Consider the following 19,432-nt stretch of genomic DNA (forward strand, 5'->3'; position numbering starts at 1 on the left):
GCAAACGGGCAAACGATCTTCTTTTTTTCTGTAATGTGACGAGGCCTTGCCCCCAGCTATTGAAACAGCAAACATCAGCACTCCAACACTTTACCGTCACATTTCATGGGGGCCTGTCCGGGAGCTTCACTCAGGTACTGGTACCAGATCGTAAATTTGTGGTAAGCGTACTTGGCTTTGGTAAAGTAGCTTTTCACTATTTTCAATATCCAATTGTATTTTCATATGGTGCTGTGTGTATTGTGCATTCCGAGAGTAGCATATGGTGAGTGTTGGATAACTTTGGATTACATGGTGACTGTAGGCCTCAGTCATTCTCTTAATTGGTCATCTCTCCCTCCATGTTATTACTCGTGTTTACCATATTTTGTCCCTAGGATATTTCTCATATTTTTGGCAGATCATCATATTGGTACCCTGGTACTGTGGTCTGTCCTCGGGTCAAGTGCACCTAATCTTCTGCAATCCGACGGTAGGAGGATAAAGAGGGCCATAGTTCCTCTCGCACGAACTTTAGTTGCTGAATTGGGACCTCAGCAGCAGTTCTCGTCACCAGTTGACACCTCGCACCCCTACACGTCGGTCAGAGATGATGATATTTACATTGGTAGGGAATTAGCCTTCTTTTTCAGAGCACAAAAGTTTGCTAATTCTGTAAGTATCATATTCATTTCAGTGGGAAAAACTTGCTTATGTCCTATAGAGACTCGGCAAGGTATGCCTACATTCTTGGACTACCTAATTCACTTTTGAGGCAATTAACTGTTTCATTTGTTTTAGAAACTCAGTTTCGCTTATTTAGTAGGATTTTCTTGCCCTTATCCTCTTACATTGAGTACCGGGTACAAGATTTCCTGCGACCTTGATTTATTAATCATTTACCATCTTGAAATTAACATTAATTGTTAACGATTCCACAGGATAGGTACCAGTTGCCACGTTGTCCTGTTTCTGACATTCACCATATCACAACAGTATATTCGTTGTGCATTTATTTGCTAATTTCACCATGTTTCGTCTCCAAGATTTCCGTGCAGATCCAGCAGGTGAAGTAGGGACCTTAAGTCGTGCCAAGAGGACTGAATTACAAACTCTTGCACATGAGTATCAACTAGAAGTTCCCTACCAAGCCAACAAAAATGAACTACATAACCTGTTACTGGATCATCTCTTAGAGGAAGGTAAGATTAACTCTGAAACTCACGAAACTTACTTTATTGCAGATAAACCTGATTTGGCAACTCTGAAACTCAAACTAGAAATTGCCAAGATCGAACGAGAACAGCAAAAAGAAGCCCTCGAACAACAAAGGGAAGCAGCTGCCATACGAAAGGAAGAAAAGGAACGAGAAGCTGCCTTGAGGAAAGAAGAACAAGAACGTGAGATTGCAATACTCCGTGAACGTGAACGAATACAGCTTGAAACAAAACAACGCCACCTGGAGATGCAACGCGAGCATGACAAACAACAAGCTGTTCTGGCTATGGAATGTCGTCAACAAGAATTCACGTTGGAAACTACACGCCTCGCTCAATGCCAGCAAGCTACCGCCAGTCTTCCTGTCAGTTTCAATATCTCACATGCAAGTAAGTTAATGCCACCATTCGTAGAGACAGAAGTTGATGTATTTTTCACCACCTTTGAGACCCTTGCTAATCAACTTAGTTGGCCTGCCGACCAATGGGCAACCCTTCTCAGAGTACATCTCACAGGTAGAGCTGCAGTTACACTCAGTACTTTGGCGTCTGAGAATGACTACCAGACTCTGAAACAAGCAGTGTTGGACGCTTACCTTCTCTCCACCGAAAGCTATCGAAGGAAATTCCGTGACCACCTGAAGGCAAATACCACTACCTTTCTCGAATTTGCTAATACCAAAAGGAGATATTTTATGAAATGGCTGGAAGCAGCACATGTCTCTACCTTTGCAGAACTCGTCAACCTCATGCTAGTTGAAGAATTTTTGAGGCGTGTGCCGCCTCCTGTCCGTTTATATTTAGCAGATAAAGAAGAGACCGACTACCTAAAGTGTGCTAAGTCGGCTGACACTTACAGCCTCATCCACCGGTTGACACCAGAACCATCTTCCAGTAAGAAGTCTTGGTACAGTTACGAGAAAGTGAGTACCGATCAAGCTGGCTCGCAATTATACTGTAAGTATTGTAGACTCTATGGACATACCATAGATAAATGTGGTAAGTCTCAATACAAAGGTAATACTGAATCAACTAAACCCAAACAGACTCCTCTTAAGTCCGGTAAGCCAGTGATGAATGTTGGTGTTCATGTTAATGATCTTTCTCTTTTCAGTAAACACCTGTATACTGGAACTGTCTCTACCAACGGTTCAAATCCGGAGGGAAGTTTCAAACTGAAGATCTTGAGGGACACAGCGGCTCTTCAATCAATTATTTTGAAATCAGCTGTGCCCCATATCGCCTACACCGGAGAAACCGTCTTCATCACTGACCTCACTGCTACCACTCCTTATCCTCTCGCCAGAGTCTACCTGGATTGTCCCTTCGTGACCGGAGAAGTCCAAGTCGCCATCAGGGAAAAGCCTTTTCCCATGCCTGGAGTGCAACTTTTCCTGGGCAACGACTTGGCAGAAGACCTGCAACCGACCAACCTGATCGTCATGGACAAACCCCAGGTGTGTACCTCTGTAATGGATAATCCCATCTTTGAGTATGTTCCAGCAAAGGTTCAAGAGAGTGATGAAGTTTCTTCTCCGGTTTTAGTGACCACCCGTGCACAAGCTGCACGACCACAGCCAGCTGACTCTACTGCTACCGCTGTCCCTCAAGACCCTCAGAAACTACCCCCGAATCTGACCAAGTTTGAGTTCCGTAAGTTTCAGAGGGAAGATCTTACCTTGACACCATTATTTTTCCAGGCTGAGACTCAACCTGACAGTATTCCTGGGTTCTTTCTAGAGAACGAGTTGCTCTACCGCAGATATAGACCCAGTAAACTGAAGGAGGAGGACGATTGGGCCAACGTCGAACAACTAGTGATTCCTGCCAGCCTGCGGCCCACTATTCTACACCTGGCCCACGGAGCACTCTCACACTACGGATTTAACAAGACCTACCACGGAATCCGTCAAGACTACTACTGGCCAGGTATGGTAAATAGCGTCAAACAGTACGTCAAACAGTGTCATACATGTCAGATGGCAGGTAAACTGAACATCTCTATCCCCAGAGCACCACTGACTCCCATACAGGTGCCTGCGGAACCTTTCCACAGACTTATTATAGACTGTGTTGGTCCTTTACCTCGGACCAGTTCTGGTAACGCCTATATCCTAACCATCCTGTGTCCTACCACCAGATTCCCCATAGCAGTTCCAGTAAAGAACATTACGGCTGCTACGGTTGTGAAACACTTATTGAAGATCTTCACCCAGTATGGATTTCCAAGGGAGGTTCAGAGCGACTGTGGCACCAACTTCACCAGTGATCTCTTCAAGAGGACACTGGAAGAGTTCAACATCACACAGGACAATCATAGTGCACCTCTCATCAAAATCTTCAAAGAACATCAGGAGTTGTTCCGAGATGATCCACAAGAGTGCAATGTAACTCAGCACGACATCCAACTGCTCCCCGACACCCGGCCGATTCGTCAACCCTTCTGCCGAATCAGCCCTAGCAAGAAGGAAGTCATGCGTGCTGAGGTGCAGTACCTCTTGGATCATGGACTGGCTACACCTTGTGAGTCCCCCTGGGCCTCACCCTGTATCTTGGTGCCAAAACGCCAAGGTAAGGTTAGACTTTGCAAGGACTACCGTAAATTAAATAATGTGACTGTCAAGGATGCATACCCCTTGCCAAGGATAGATGACATCCTTGACGCCATTGGTAATGCCCAGTACTTGTCCCAAGTGGACTTGCTTAAGGGATATTACCAAGTGTGTTTAACAGAGCGAGCCAAAGAAATATCTGCCTTTATTACTCCCTTTGGACTTTTCAGGTATGAACGCCTTCCCTTTGGACTATGTAATGCCCCGGCCACCTTTCAGAGAGCTGCGTCATCCAGGGCTTGGATAACACCTACGCCTATTTGGATGATATCGTGGTAGCATCCAACACCTGGAGCGAACATCTGCTCCAGCTGCAACGACTGTTCGCCAAGCTCCTGACAGCCGGCCTCACCATCAACCTGGGCAAGTCCACATTTGCCAAAGGTAAAGTGCGTTATCTGGGTCATGTAATAGGGAGTGGCAGCCTAGCTCCGTTAAACCCACACACTCAAGCCATCAAGCATTATCCACAGCCTACCACCAGGAAGCAGCTCCTACGCTTCCTTGGTCTTGCCTCCTACTACCGTAGGTTTGTGAAGAATTTTAGTACGGTAGCAACACCATTAATCACTTTAACCAGTCCCAAGCAACGGTATAATTGGACCATTCAGCAAACCGTTGCTTTCGAACAACTCAAATTCCTCCTCTGTTCTACTCCTATTCTCGCCTCGCCAGATATCACCAAGCCTTTCATCCTTCATGTCGACGCCAGTGGTACCGGCATCGGGGGTGTCCTGATGCAGCAACGAGGCGAGGAGGTTCTACCTGTCAGCTACTACAGCTACATGTTGAAACCCCACCAGAGGAACTACAGCACTATCGAGAAGGAGCTACTCTCCATCGTCCTGAATCTCCAGCACTTTGCTCCATACCTAGAAGGTGCCAGGTCTACCACCATCTACTCTGACAACAATCCTCTCCACTTCTTACATCAAGCCCAATTCAGTAACCAACGTCTTCTACGATGGGCTTTATATCTGCAAGATTTCAACCTGGAGATCCGCTATATCAAGGGTTCTGACAACATCATAGCCGACGCCCTCTCCAGAGTCTATGAAGTAGAAGCAACTCCACCTATCACTCTACCACATGAAGACGTAACTTCTTCCAGAACCGCAGGCTTCGGGGGAGAGTTGTGACGATAATCTCTTTCAAGAGAGATTGAGCCTGCTCTTCCCTACAACATTTACGTCATTCAAGTACAAGATACTATATTGAAGATACGTCCACCTGTATCGCCAAACGTTTTGCCCAGGAAGCAAAGCGTACCTTGCACCACCAGACACACCGGCTCCCGCCCGCCGTCAAACCAGCAAACTACTCATTCTCCGCCTGCCTGTTCCTGATTGGCTGGTGTGTCGCCGCACCTGCACTCACGCCACTACCTGAGTCGACGTCTGGGCCAGCACACGCCGTACTCCTCAGAATATCTCTGTGCTCCTTTGAGTTGACATCTCTCTCTCTAGTAGACAAAGCTCTGGCTGTCGTGTACTAAGGGAGGTGGCAGCTTGAAGCCAGTATTCTCAGCACCTGATTTACTATTACTATTACTTGCACTTTATTGTCTTAGAGTAAATTTTTACTGCCATTAATTATTCATGTTGTTTTGTTTGTTGAATTGTTTTGAATTTTACGTAAGCCAAGAGATTGTCTTTATTCATATCTTGTTTTCTAGAGTAATTAAAATTTCATTGTTTATACTTTGTGTTTTGTGTGTCTTCCCATTACCTTACCACAGACAAACGAGCAAACGATCTTCTTTTTTTTTCTGTAATATGACGAGGCCTTGCCCCCAGCTATTGAAACAGCCGAACATCAGCACTCCAACACTTTACCGTCAAAATATATGTATATATATATATATGTATATGTATATATATATATATATATATATATATATATATATATATATATATATATATATATATATATATATATATATATATATATATATGTATATATATATATATATATATATATAACTGAAAACTCACACCCCAGAAGTGACTCGAACCCATACTCCCACAACTGGTATGTACAGGGACGCCTTAATCCGCCCAACTGTACATACCAGTTGTGGGAGTATGGGTTCGAGTCACTTCTGGGGTGTGAGTTTTCAGTTGTATATAGTCCTGGGGACCATTCAGGCTTGTTTGCATATATATATATATATATATATATATATATATATATATATATATATATATACATATATATATTGTTATGATCCCAGGAAGCTGAAAAACGAGTCTCCCCTTTGAGAATTATTCTATCAAGCCTGACCTGACTAGAAGGTCTAGTAAATATAGAGGTGATAACACAGATGTAAAATAGTTGGTTGGAATTGATGAACAATTTGAGATTATGGGCAGTGAATAAGAAAATAGATAAATGACTGGTTAGGAGATGTGGATAATTTGCTGGAGGCGTGAGGCTCGCTTCTGGAGGGCTTTGACCCCACTTGAGCGCCAGACATCGCAGGGGGAAGCCGTGCTCCGTTTGAGCTCCCGTCAGAAAGGAACCCCTAGTGATATATCTCCAAGAAAAGAGAAGTGTGCAGACGTGCCAGCTGTGGAATCGAGCTGGAAATGTTGTGGTCTCAAGTCCTGGACGGCGAGGAGTGTTTATTAAGCTGCCCAGAGACATTATCATGGGCTGTGGGAGTGCCCTGACCAGACTCCATCAGAGGGAGGAGCGCCCTCGACTAGGCAATCTGTGGTAAGCATGATTTAAGCCAGTCTATAGCGATCACTTTTTTTTTTTTGAGATATACACAAGAGTTGTTACATTCTTGTACAGCCACTAGTACGCGTAGCGTTTCGGGCAGGTCCCTGGAATACGATCCCCTGCCGCGAAGAATCGTTTTTTCATCCAAGTACACATTTTACTGTTGCGTTAAACAGAGGCTACAGTTAAGGAATTGCGCCCAGTAAAAACTCCCCGGCCAGAATATGAACCCATGACATAGCATGACATAGCACTCGCCGAACGCCAGGCGAGTGTCTTATCACTACACCACGGAGACAACTTGTAGTTGATCGTGTGCCCAGCGACAGTAGCAATGTTTATTGATAAGTTAGACATGTTTTGATAAGGCAGAAAGCCTGAAATATGAGAGTGGAGAGGGAGGAACGTCTTGGAGGGTGGAGCGACGTCCATCTCCTCTGAGCGCTAGCAGGTGACTGAGGGAGCCCAGCTCCTGGCGGCAGAGGACCCTCCCAGAATGAGTGAGGATCGCCGGGCAAGGCGGAGCATGAACCAGCCCAAAATGGGGGAGTCCACTCTCACAGTACGTAGAGAGCAGAGAGATGTTGGAGGCAAACATATTGTGTGGTTATTTTTGTTTATGTGTTTAAGGGGAAACATTTTTATTGGAGTGCCAATGAGTTGCAGGTTTGTCTTTGGGGAAGAAGTTGCTGAGAACTTCGATGCCAGCACAGAGGGAGTAGTTGATGAAACTCCAAGGTAGTGGAGGAGAGGACCTCGAGCTGTGAGGAGAAGCAGTGAAGAGGAGTGTCACATGCTTCTGAAGAGGTGGTGAAGCACCATAGTTGTTCGAGGGAACTTCATGATAGCAGCCTGGAGGAGCTGCAGAGGATCCTGGTAGTTAAACCTGGAAGAACCTGAAGAGATCAGGGTAGTGAACTTCCAGATGTGGGAGGGAAGTTCTAAATGATTACTTGTAGGGAGGTGATAGTGTTTGGTTGTCATTAACGTGCAAGACGCAGTGAAAGGTGAGTGACTGTTTGCCATTCTTGTGCTGAGGAGTGTTTATACTGAAGTATAGAGTTACAGCCGTAGGCTGGATTACCTACAGATGTATGTGTTCTAGGACTGATAGGGTGATCGATTGATCATTGTTGTGTATCAAGGAACATTTATACTGATATATGTTATTGCATTCATACACCAATTTTCCTTGCACATGTTTATAGATATATATTCTCTTGCTGATAGTGCAACATTGTATTATTAGACTTGAGTTACTTGAGGAGGTTGATAGTATCAGGTGGTGAATCAGGAGATAGGATACCACTTGATAAGCTGATGATAGAGTTCTGATGGTGAAATCAGAACCTCTGAAATCAGATGGCAACCTGACTGAAATAGTATAGAGTGTAGGATTCATTATTATTATATGTGTGTATGTGCTTTGTCCAGTAAATGTATTCAAATTTGCTGGTGTTTGCCCTTGTCCTAGTGAGGCTTCCCAGGAAGTAGTGAAGAAGGAGAGAGAGAGAAAGAACCAAGAACCACCACTGTGGACAGGGTAGGACGGAAAACTAATAAGTCAAAGAGGATTGAGGAGATCATATCACATAAGGAGAGAGTGGGGAGTCACAGCGGCTCGAGTGGGTGTGTGCACGTGACAACGAGGCTAAGTATTGGAGCCGCATCCCCTAAACGTGTGACGTTGAGCCCCTCTCCAAGAGCCAGAAGCGCCCAGTGTGATCTCCTGGAAAGGTTTAAGCACTCTACCGAGTTGTGGGTTGGGTTGTCCGTAAAGAAGGATCAACAACACGACAACACCACCAACCCACAATACTGCAATAATATATATAATACATATTTGAGATTTTGAGAGTTTTAATTTGGCATTGAAGTTTGTCCTGAAGTAGAGTAGACGTACCATAAGACCAATTACAACCTAATTAACATCTGAAATAGACTGCACTAACAGCTAGCTAAAATGTCCAAAAATTATAGAAATATATCACAAGAGAATGGTATCATGCACATTTTTAAGCAAGGAACATTCAACATTCATCTCTAATGTTTATCAATCTCATCACACTAATTATGAGCTCTGAACACCTGTAATTGATGCTCTCAACCTACGACACTCTGACAGCCTACTGCTAGTCATGATGGAACAATGTTACTATTTCCATCATTATGTTTTTACTAATTGTGATATAATCCCGCGTGTTCATTTTCAGGTTGTGAAAAAAATGAAATTTATTTTGTACAATCTGTTGTACAATCCACCCACACAGGTATGTCGGATGCTACACGGTCCCTTCCTGAATGTGGGGTCCGGCAGACCCTTGAGTGGGACGACCTTCCAGCGCCGTGCTGCAGAGTCCAGCATTGTCTCCTCCCACCAGAGGAATCTCAGGGTAAAGCAGACCCAACACACGGCCACCTCTGCTGTACGTCCCCTTCTCTAGCAGATTATAATTACTTCAACACATAATTCCGACAGTTTTACGGAGCTCTGACACGACATTTCCTTCTGAAGACGGGTTAAAAGTTTCGCTCTAATACACCTTCGAACATTAAAGAAATCTTCAGTCCGCAACAAGGAAACCTCTCACTTAGCTCTCGATCTGAATTTTAACTGTCATCCCTACTGGTCAAAACTCAGTGGACAAACCCTTGCTTTATGGCTTGATCTCTAGGGTATAAAACACCACATGCAGGGAAAGGCAGATACACCGCCTGCAATGTGACACTCACCTGTCACATTGCAGGCGGGAACTCACACCAGTACCCGGCCCATGTACCCTCACACTGCAGGCAGGCACTCACACCAGTACCCGGCCCATGTACCCTCACACTGCAGGCAGGCACTCACACCAGTACCCGGCCCATGTACCCTCACACTGCAGGCAAGCACTCACACCAGTACCCGGCCCATGTACCCTCACACTGCAGGCAGGCACTCACACCAGTACCCGGCCCATGTACCCTCACACTGCAGGCAAGCACTCACACCAGTACCCGGCCCATGTACCCTCACACTGCAGGCAGGCACTCACACCAGTACCCGGCCCATGTACCCTCACACTGCAGGCAGGCACTCACACCAGTACCCGGCCCATGTACCCTCACACTACAGGCAAGCACTCACACCAGTACCCGGCCCATGTACCCTCACACTGCAGGCAGGCACTCACACCAGTACCCGGCCCATGTACCCTCACACTGCAGGCAAGCACTCACACCAGTACCCGGCCCATGTACCCTCACACTGCAGGCAGGCACTCACACCAGTACCCGGCCCATGTACCCTCACACTGCAGGCAAGCACTCACACCAGTACCCGGCCCATGTACCCTCACACTGCAGGCAGGCACTCACACCAGTACCCGGCCCATGTACCCTCACACTGCAGGCAGGCACTCACACCAGTACCCGGCCCATGTACCCTCACACTGCAGGCGGGAACTCACACCAGTACCCGACCCATGTACCCTCACACTGCAGGCGGGAACTCACATCATTACCCGGCCCATGTACCCTCACACTGCAGGCAGGTACTCACACCAGTACCCGGCCCATGTACCCTCACACTGCAGGCGAGCACTCACACCAGTACCCGGCCCATGTACCCTTACACTGCAGGCGAGCACTCACACCAGTACCCGGCCCATGTACCCTCACACTGCAGGCGAGCACTCACACCAGTACCCGGCTCATATCAAATAACAAACCAACACTCCTGTCCAATAACGATGGTCAGCCTTCAGCCTCTGATTCTGCTATTGAGTTCAATAGGTTCTTCTCTTCCATTGGGTCATCCCTTGCAAATGATATTCCATCTTCCAGTACTGATGTTAAGGACTATCCACAGTCTCTGTACCTAAAGCTTACAAATTCCACTGATGTTAATGAGATAATCCTTTCCCTTAAAACCAAGTCTAGTGCCCTTGAGAAGATACCAACTTTAATTTACAAAAAAGCCTCCAGATCATTAGCCCCTGCTACTGCATTGCTCTTCAACAAGTTACTTGAACTCCAAACCTTTCTAGATATTCTAAAAAAAAGCGAGAGTAACCCCTGTCCACAAATGTGGTGATCTCACAGATGTTAACAACTACAGACCAATATCAATCCTGCCTAACTTATCAAAAATATTTGAAAAACTAATCTACAAGCAGCTTTACTCTTATCTAGCCAAACACAATATACTTAGCTCTTGTCAATATGGCTTCAGACCCCAAAAAAAAATTAACGATGCACTTATTAGTATGCTTAAATTAACTTGATTCATGCAGCCCTTGATAAAAATGAATTCCCTGTTGGGTTATTTGTGGACCTGCGTAAGGCTTTTGACACTCAACCACCAAAACCTTATTCTTAAATTACATCATTATGAAGTCAGAGGACACTCCCTGCAATACCTCAAATCTTACCTTATTGACAGGCTCCAGTATGTTTCTGTGAATAGTTCAATTTCTCCCACCATACCCATCAACATCGGTGTTCCTCAGGGCAGCATACTTGGCCCTCTCCTCTTTCTCATCTACATTAATGACCTTCCAAATGCCTCCCAACACCTCAAACCAATTCTGTTTGCTGACGACACAACCTTCATTTACTCCAGTCCTGACTCCCTTGCTCTTAATGCCACAGTGAATACTGAGCTAAATAAAGTCCATCTTTGGCTAACTGCCAACAATCTCACCCTTAACATTGACAAAACTTTCTATATTCTGTTTGGCAATAAATCCTCTAATCAAATGAATCTCAGGATACACAATACCCAAATTTGTAACAAAACAGATGGCAAATTCCTTGGCGTTCTCATTGACCACAAGCTGAATTTCCAGGGACACATTCTAAATATATCAAAAAAGTTTCAAAAACTGTTGGCATTCTTTCTAAGATCAGATACTATCGTACCTCGCCCTGCCCTGGTGACGCTCTATTACTCCCTCATCTATCCATATCTCAACTATGGTATTTGTGCTTGGGGTTCTACTACCCAAAATCATTTACGTCCTCTAATTACTCAACACAAAGCTGCTATTAGGACAATATCCAACTCTGGCCCCAGACATCACTCGGTACCCCTACTCAAATCTCTGAATATGTTAGATATTAAGTCACTGCACATTCTCTCATGTGTATCTTGAGGTTATCTTGAGATGATTTCGGGGCTTTTTAGTGTCCCCGCGGCGCGGTCCTCGACCAGGCCTCCACCCCCAGGAAGCAGCCCGTGACAGCTGACTAACACCCAGGTACCTATTTTACTGCTAGGTAACAGGGGCATAGGGTGAAAGAAACTCTGCCCATTGTTTCTCGCCGGCGCCTGGGATTGAACCCAGGACCACAGGATCACAAGTCCAGCGTGCTGTCCGCTCGGCCGACCGGCTCCCATATTATATGGCTTTGGCTCCCATATGTAATATACATATATAAAACGCTGAACTGTAATGCCAATCCTGACCTCAAAAGCTTCATTGAAGGTTGTAAATGAACCCATGAGCACCACACCAGAAACAAATACAGTTTTGATATTCCAAGAGTACGACTTAATCAAACTAGAAATGCTCTACAAATCAAGGGACCCAGAATGTGGAATGACCTTCCCAATCATGTTAAAGACTGTACCTCTCTCAACCAGTTTAAGATAAAAACTAAGCACTACCTAATTAACTCCCTGTAACCTATCTTACCCCTATTATATCAATCCATGTCTGCTTTTTTAAACAACGCTGTTTGTCGACCTAATTGTATTTGTGCTGCTTTTCTGCTATATTCCCCCCTTTTTTATTTTTATTTTTATTTCTTCTCAACACATTTTATACCTTAATCTCAATTAGTATTGAGTTTTAGTCTTTAATGTTTTTCCTGCCCGAAACGCTTTGCGTAATAGTGGCTTTAGGCATTGTATGTACTAGCTCTATCTATAAATCTATCAATTTTTGTAAAACCTCTTGTAAGTAATTTACCTGAATAAACATCTATTTATTTATTTATGTATGTACCCTCACACTGCAGGCAGGCACACCAGTACCCGGCCCATGTACCCTCACACTGCAGGCACTCACACCAGTACCCGGCCCATGTACCCTCACACTGCAGGCAGGCACACCAGTACCCGGCCCATGTACCCTCACACTGCAGGTACTCACACCAGTACCCGGCCCATGTACCCTCACACTGCAGGCAGGTACTCACACCAGTACCCGGCCCATGTACCCTCACACTGCAGGCAGGCACTCACACCAGTACCCGGCCCATGTACCCTCACACTGCAGGCAGGCACTCACACCAGTACCCGGCCCATGTACCCTCACACTGCAGGCACTAACACCAGTACCCGGCCCATGTACCCTCACACTGCAGGCAGGCACACCAGTACCCGGCCCATGTACCCTCACACTGCAGGCAGGCACACCAGTACCCGGCCCATGTACCCTCACACTGCAGGCAGGTACTCACACCAGAACCCGGCCCATGTACCCTCACACTGCAGGCACTCACACCAGTACCCGGCCCATGTACCCTCACACTGCAGGCACTAACACCAGTACCCGGCCCATGTACCCTCACACTGCAGGCACTCACACCAGTACCCGGCCCATGTACCCTCACACTGCAGGCACTCACACCAGTACCCGGCCCATGTACCCTCACACTGCAGGCACTCACACCAGTACCCGGCCCATGTACCCTCACACTGCAGGCACTAACACCAGTACCCGGCCCATGTACCCTCACACTGCAGGCACTAACACCAGTACCCGGCCCATGTACCCTCACACTGCAGGCAGGTACTCACACCAGTACCCGGCCCATGTACCCTCACACTGCAGGCCTGCAGGCACTCACACCAGTACCCGGCCCATGTACCCTCACACTGCAGGCAGGCACACCAGTACCCGGCCCATGTACCCTCACACTGCAGGCAGGCACACCAGTACCCGGCCCATGTACCCTCACACTGCAGGCAGGTACTCACACCAGTACCCGGCCCATGTACCCTCACACTGCAGGTACTCACACCAGTACCCGGCCCATGTACCCTCACACTGCAGGCACTCACACCAGTACCCGGCCCATGTACCCTCACGCTGCAGGCACTAACACCAGTACCCGGCCCATATACCCTCACAATTTCATTCAAGGTTTTGGCTTCACCGTGTTCAAGTGGACGTTCTTATGGCGTGTTAGAAGTGTTTACAGTGACAGTGGGAGTGTTTACAGTGATAGTGAGAGTGTTTATGGTGATAGTGAGAGTGTTTACAGTGATAGTGAGAGTGTTTACAGTGACAGTGGAAGTGTTTACAGTGACAGTGGGAGTGTTTACAGTGACAGTGGGAGTGTTTACAGTGACAGTGGGAGTGTTTACAGTGGCAGTGAGAGTGTTTACAGTGACAGTGTGAGTGTTTACAGTAACAGTGAGAGTGTTTACAGTAACAGTGGGAGTGTTTACAGTGACAGTGGGAGTGTTTACAGTGACAATGAGAGTGTTTACAGTGACAGTGAGAGTGTTTACAGTAACAGCGTGAGTATTTACAGTGACAGTGTGAGTGTTTACAGTGACAGTGGGAGTGTTTACAGTGACAGTGAGAGTGTTTACAGTGACAGTGTTTACAGTGACAGTGAGAGTGTTTACAGTGACAGTGAGAGTGTTTACAGTGACAGTGGGAGTGTTTACAGTGACAGTGAGAGTGTTTACAGTGACAGTGACAGTGTTTACAGTGACAGTGAGAGTGTTTACAGTGACAGTGGGAGTGTTTACAGTGACAATGAGAGTGTTTACAGTGACAGTGGAAGTGTTTACAGTGACAGTGGGAGTGTTTACGGTGACAGTGGGAGTGTTTACAGTGACAGTGAGAGTGTTTACAGTGACAGTGGGCGTGTTTACAGTGACAGTGAGAGTGTTTACAGTGACAATGGGAGTTGTTGGATATTTCCAACACCGAATACAACATTGTTGTATTCTCATTATTTATTACTAACCATACTAATTATTGTAGTAAGTAAAATTAACAACACGTAGAATTCTCATGTACTAATAATTTCATCTGTGCAGTAGGCTAGAATTCTCACGTCACCTGACGCCAGTATTGCGTCAGATTTCCTTACAGTAAACACATTATATCCAATGTATGTGAGAATTAAATTCGATTCTCCATAATTAAAGCATTCTGTATGATAACTAATTGCAGACGAATTGATCTCTAACTAAAAGCCGAATAGAGCGTTGGAATCATAGCGTCTATCTCGTGATAAAGTTAACGTCACCAGTGAATGCCATGGGGAGACATTAATTCCTCTCCCTTATATATTTACTATTCTTAAATTGGTAAATAACAATATTTTCTTCCTCTAAATAATAAACCCGTCCAGTGTTCAACGTTTCAAGCGTAAATGCGAGAAATATTAATGTTTGAGACAATAATTTGTTTTATGAACGCGGACTCGGCGTGGGTAGAGGAAGGCCAGCTCAGTACACGTGGAGAGCCGTTCAGAGGCAGACCTGCGCTTACCGTACTCATAAGAAGACGCCATTGCCCAGCAACTAGGGCAGGCGTTATCCATCCTCAGATGAAAGTCGCCACTGTGAGGCGTGAATAACCTTGCAGATAGTATCTTCAGCTGGTGCTGATGTCGAATAAGGAGCCCTTTGACTTGGTTCTTGACGACACGTGACCGGCCAGCGAAGCGCGTCACTATCCAGGATAGGGTTAACCAGAGCCTGGGACGCGAAGCACGGCAATCTTAATACTTATACAGTGCCCACAGCTAAGTATATTCTTTTATGTGATGCATCGGGTAAAAGGTTTAATGGTAGCAGGGTGATTGTCCGTTATGACGCACGATAACATCTAATAACAGGTGATTAAAATTTATCAACTGTAACTCTTAATTTTCTTGAATATATAGATACAGTAGGTAAATCAGTTGCTACTGTAAAATATTTGTCTTGCAGCACGAGAGAAGAATTCTCCATGCTGCCTTCTCCCATGTTAACCCGTTCCACTCGTTAGTCGACCGAGTCCAGAGAATAAGAGGACTTCCATGGCTTTCTAAAGGAATCTTCATTAAGCTAAGATTTATTTCCTTTTATGATTCTATTGCAATTTCTTGTGTGCAGAATTCTTTGGGATTAATATGTGGTTTACTGTAATTCATTACTATGCTCATAATCTATGTTCCCCTTTATGGTAATGATATCAGTTTCAATATTATTTTATAGGATTAGATTATTATTAATTGAATTAGTGAACGAACCACACTAATTCCTGGACGTACTTACCTCCAGTAATAACCCCCCAATGTCGGTGTTTGAGGTTTGTTTCATTTAATAATACAGCCCATTAATTATTTCTATGATCATATTTTCTAGTTTTGTCCATAGTTACTGGTTTCATCTAGGAATTATCTAATGATCCGAAATTCTCAGTTTCCCTCTTTCCTATAAAAGTGGGTGGTCCTTCGTAATTTAATTTATTACATTAATATTTAAATAATCATGTTCAAGCCCCAAATATCCCACAGGAGTGTTTACAGTGACAGTGGGAGTGTTTACAGTGACAGTGAGAGTGTTTACAGTGACAGTGGAAGTGTTTACAGTGACAGTGGGAGTGTTTACAGTGACAGTGAGAGTGTTTACAGTGACAGTGGAAGTGTTTACAGTGACAGTGGGAGTGTTTACAGTGACAGTGGGAGTGTTTACAGTGACAGTGAGAGTGTTTACAGTGACAGTGAGAGTGTTTACAGTGACAGTGGGAGTGTTTACAGTGACAGTGAGAGTGTTTACAGTGACAGTGAGAGTGTTTACAGTGACAGTGGAAGTGTTTACAGTGACAGTGGGAGTGTTTACAGTGACAGTGGGAGTGTTTACAGTGACAGTGAGAGTGTTTACAGTGACAGTGGGAGTGTTTACAGTGACAGTGAGAGTGTTTACAGTGACAATGGGAGTGTTTACAGTGACAGTGGGAGTGTTTACAGTGACAGTGAGAGTGTTTACAGTGGAAGTGTTTACAGTGACAGTGGGAGTGTTTACAGTGACAGTGAGTGTTTACAGTGACAGTGGAAGTGTTTACAGTGACAGTGGGAGTGTTTACAGTGACAGGGGGAGTGTTTACAGTGACTGAGAGTGTTTACAGTGACAGTGGGAGTGTTTACAGTGACAGTGGGAGTGTTTACAGTGACAGTGAGTGTTTACAGTGACAGTGGAAGTGTTTACAGTGACAGTGGGAGTGTTTGCAGTGACAGTGGGAGTGTTTACAGTGACAGTGAGAGTGTTTACAGTGACAGTGGAAGTGTTTACAGTGACAGTGGGAGTGTTTACAGTGACAGTGGGAGTGTTTACAGGGACAGTGAGAGCGTTTACAGTGACAGTGGGAGTGTTTACAGTGACAGTGAGAGTGTTTACAGTGACAATGGGAGTGTTTACAGTGACAGTGGGAGTGTTTACAGTGACAGTGAGAGTGTTTACAGTGACAGTGGTAGTGTTTACAGTGACAGTGGGAGTGTTTACAGTGAGAGTGAGAGTGTTTACAGTGACAGTGGAAGTGTTTACAGTGACTGAGAGTGTTTACAGTGACAGTGGGAGTGTTTACAGTGACAGTGGGAGTGTTTACAGTGACAGTGAGAGTGTTTACAGTGACAGTGGAAGTGTTTACAGTGACAGTGGGAGTGTTTACAGTGACAGTGGGAGTGTTTACAGTGACTGAGAGTGTTTACATTGACAGTGGGAGTGTTTACAGTGACAGTGGGAGTGTTTACAGTGACAGTGAGAGTGTTTACAGTGACAGTGGAAGTGTTTACAGTGACAGTGAGAGTGTTTACAGTGACAGTGGGAGTGTTTACAGTGACAGTGAGAGTGTTTACAGTGACAGTGAGAGTGTTTACAGTGACAGTGGGAGTGTTTACAGTGACAGTGAGAGTGTTTACAGTGACAGTGAGAGTGTTTACAGTGACAGTGGAAGTGTTTACAGTGACAGTGGGAGTGTTTACAGTGACAGTGGGAGTGTTTACAGTGACAGTGAGAGTGTTTACAGTGACAGTGGGAGTGTTTACAGTGACAGTGAGAGTGTTTACAGTGACAATGGGAGTGTTTACAGTGACAGTGGGAGTGTTTACAGTGACAGTGAGAGTGTTTACAGTGGAAGTGTTTACAGTGACAGTGGGAGTGTTTACAGTGACAGTGAGAGTGTTTACAGTGACAGTGGAAGTGTTTACAGTGACAGTGGGAGTGTTTACAGTGACAGGGGGAGTGTTTACAGTGACTGAGAGTGTTTACAGTGACAGTGGGAGTGTTTACAGTGACAGTGGGAGTGTTTACAGTGACAGTGAGTGTTTACAGTGACAGTGGAAGTGTTTACAGTGACAGTGGGAGTGTTTGCAGTGACAGTGGGAGTGTTTACAGTGACAGTGAGAGTGTTTACAGTGACAGTGGAAGTGTTTACAGTGACAGTGGGAGTGTTTACAGTGACAGTGGGAGTGTTTACAGGGACAGTGAGAGCGTTTACAGTGACAGTGGGAGTGTTTACAGTGACAGTGAGAGTGTTTACAGTGACAATGGGAGTGTTTACAGTGACAGTGGGAGTGTTTACAGTGACAGTGAGAGTGTTTACAGTGACAGTGGTAGTGTTTACAGTGACAGTGGGAGTGTTTACAGTGAGAGTGAGAGTGTTTACAGTGACAGTGGAAGTGTTTACAGTGACTGAGAGTGTTTACAGTGACAGTGGGAGTGTTTACAGTGACAGTGGGAGTGTTTACAGTGACAGTGGGAGTGTTTACAGTGACTGAGAGTGTTTACATTGACAGTGGGAGTGTTTACAGTGACAGTGGGAGTGTTTACAGTGACAGTGAGAGTGTTTACAGTGACAGTGGAAGTGTTTACAGTGACAGTGAGAGTGTTTACAGTGACAATGGGAGTGTTTACAGTGACAGTGGGAGTGTTTACAGTGACAGTGAGAGTGTTTACAGTGACAGTGGTAGTGTTTACAGTGACAGTGGGAGTGTTTACAGTGAGAGTGAGAGTGTTTACAGTGACAGTGGAAGTGTTTACAGTGACTGAGAGTGTTTACAGTGACAGTGGGAGTGTTTACAGTGACAGTGGGAGTGTTTACAGTGACAGTGAGAGTGTTTACAGTGACAGTGGAAGTGTTTACAGTGACAGTGGGAGTGTTTACAGTGACAGTGGGAGTGTTTACAGTGACTGAGAGTGTTTACATTGACAGTGGGAGTGTTTACAGTGACAGTGGGAGTGTTTACAGTGACAGTGAGAGTGTTTACAGTGACAGTGGAAGTGTTTACAGTGACAGTGAGAGTGTTTACAGTGACAGTGGAAGTGTTTACAGTGACAGTGGGAGTGTTTACAGTGACAGTGGACGTCTGAGATTTTTTCTGATCTGAGGTAAGTGTTATACATTTTCTAAGAGGAAGAGGAGAGTGAAGGAGGGGGGGGAGAGGGAAGGGCGACGAAGGGGGAAAGAGGGGAAGGCAAGGCAGATGGTAAGGCGAGGAGGGGAGAGCAAGGGGAAGGGAAAAGGGGGGGGGGCGAGGACGGGGGAAGAGGAGAGTGCAAGGAAAAAGGGGGGGCGAGGAAGGGGGGAAAGAAGCGAAGATGGGGGAAGGTTCTCATCGGGGGACCAAGATCTATCTCTCAAAGACCAAGATCTTTGTCTATCTCACAGACAAAGACTGCAATAGAGAGCGAATATAGGTAGATTGATCAATAGATAAAGGATATATAGATTGATGGATTTGTAGATGGATAGATTGAGATAATTCGCGAATTTTAACATGGGTACCATAGAACGGAGGGTCTTAATTAACATGGACTTAAAACCTGCCATATACTGCAGTTATGTTGACGACATATTTATGCAGGTACCTGAAGTCGGGCGTTTGCAGCAGCTGAAGGGATCA

At 45.3% G+C, this 19,432-nt stretch overlaps 1 protein-coding gene across 1 annotated transcript in view; it reads left to right on the plus strand.

The window, feature by feature from the left end:
• The window catches only part of LOC138356840 (DNA-directed RNA polymerase II subunit RPB1-like), a 153,336-nt gene that overhangs the window by 121,265 nt on the left and 12,639 nt on the right, over positions 1–19,432 (plus strand). The window contains exons 2-3 of the mRNA XM_069313183.1: positions 8,749–8,805; positions 13,669–14,418. Coding sequence (XP_069169284.1) covers positions 8,749–8,805; positions 13,669–14,418 — 807 coding nt within the window. The remainder of the gene's footprint in view (positions 1–8,748; positions 8,806–13,668; positions 14,419–19,432) is intronic.

The sequence above is a fragment of the Procambarus clarkii genome, chromosome 74, assembly GCF_040958095.1.
Source record: "Procambarus clarkii isolate CNS0578487 chromosome 74, FALCON_Pclarkii_2.0, whole genome shotgun sequence".
Lineage (NCBI taxonomy): Eukaryota > Metazoa > Arthropoda > Malacostraca > Decapoda > Cambaridae > Procambarus > Procambarus clarkii.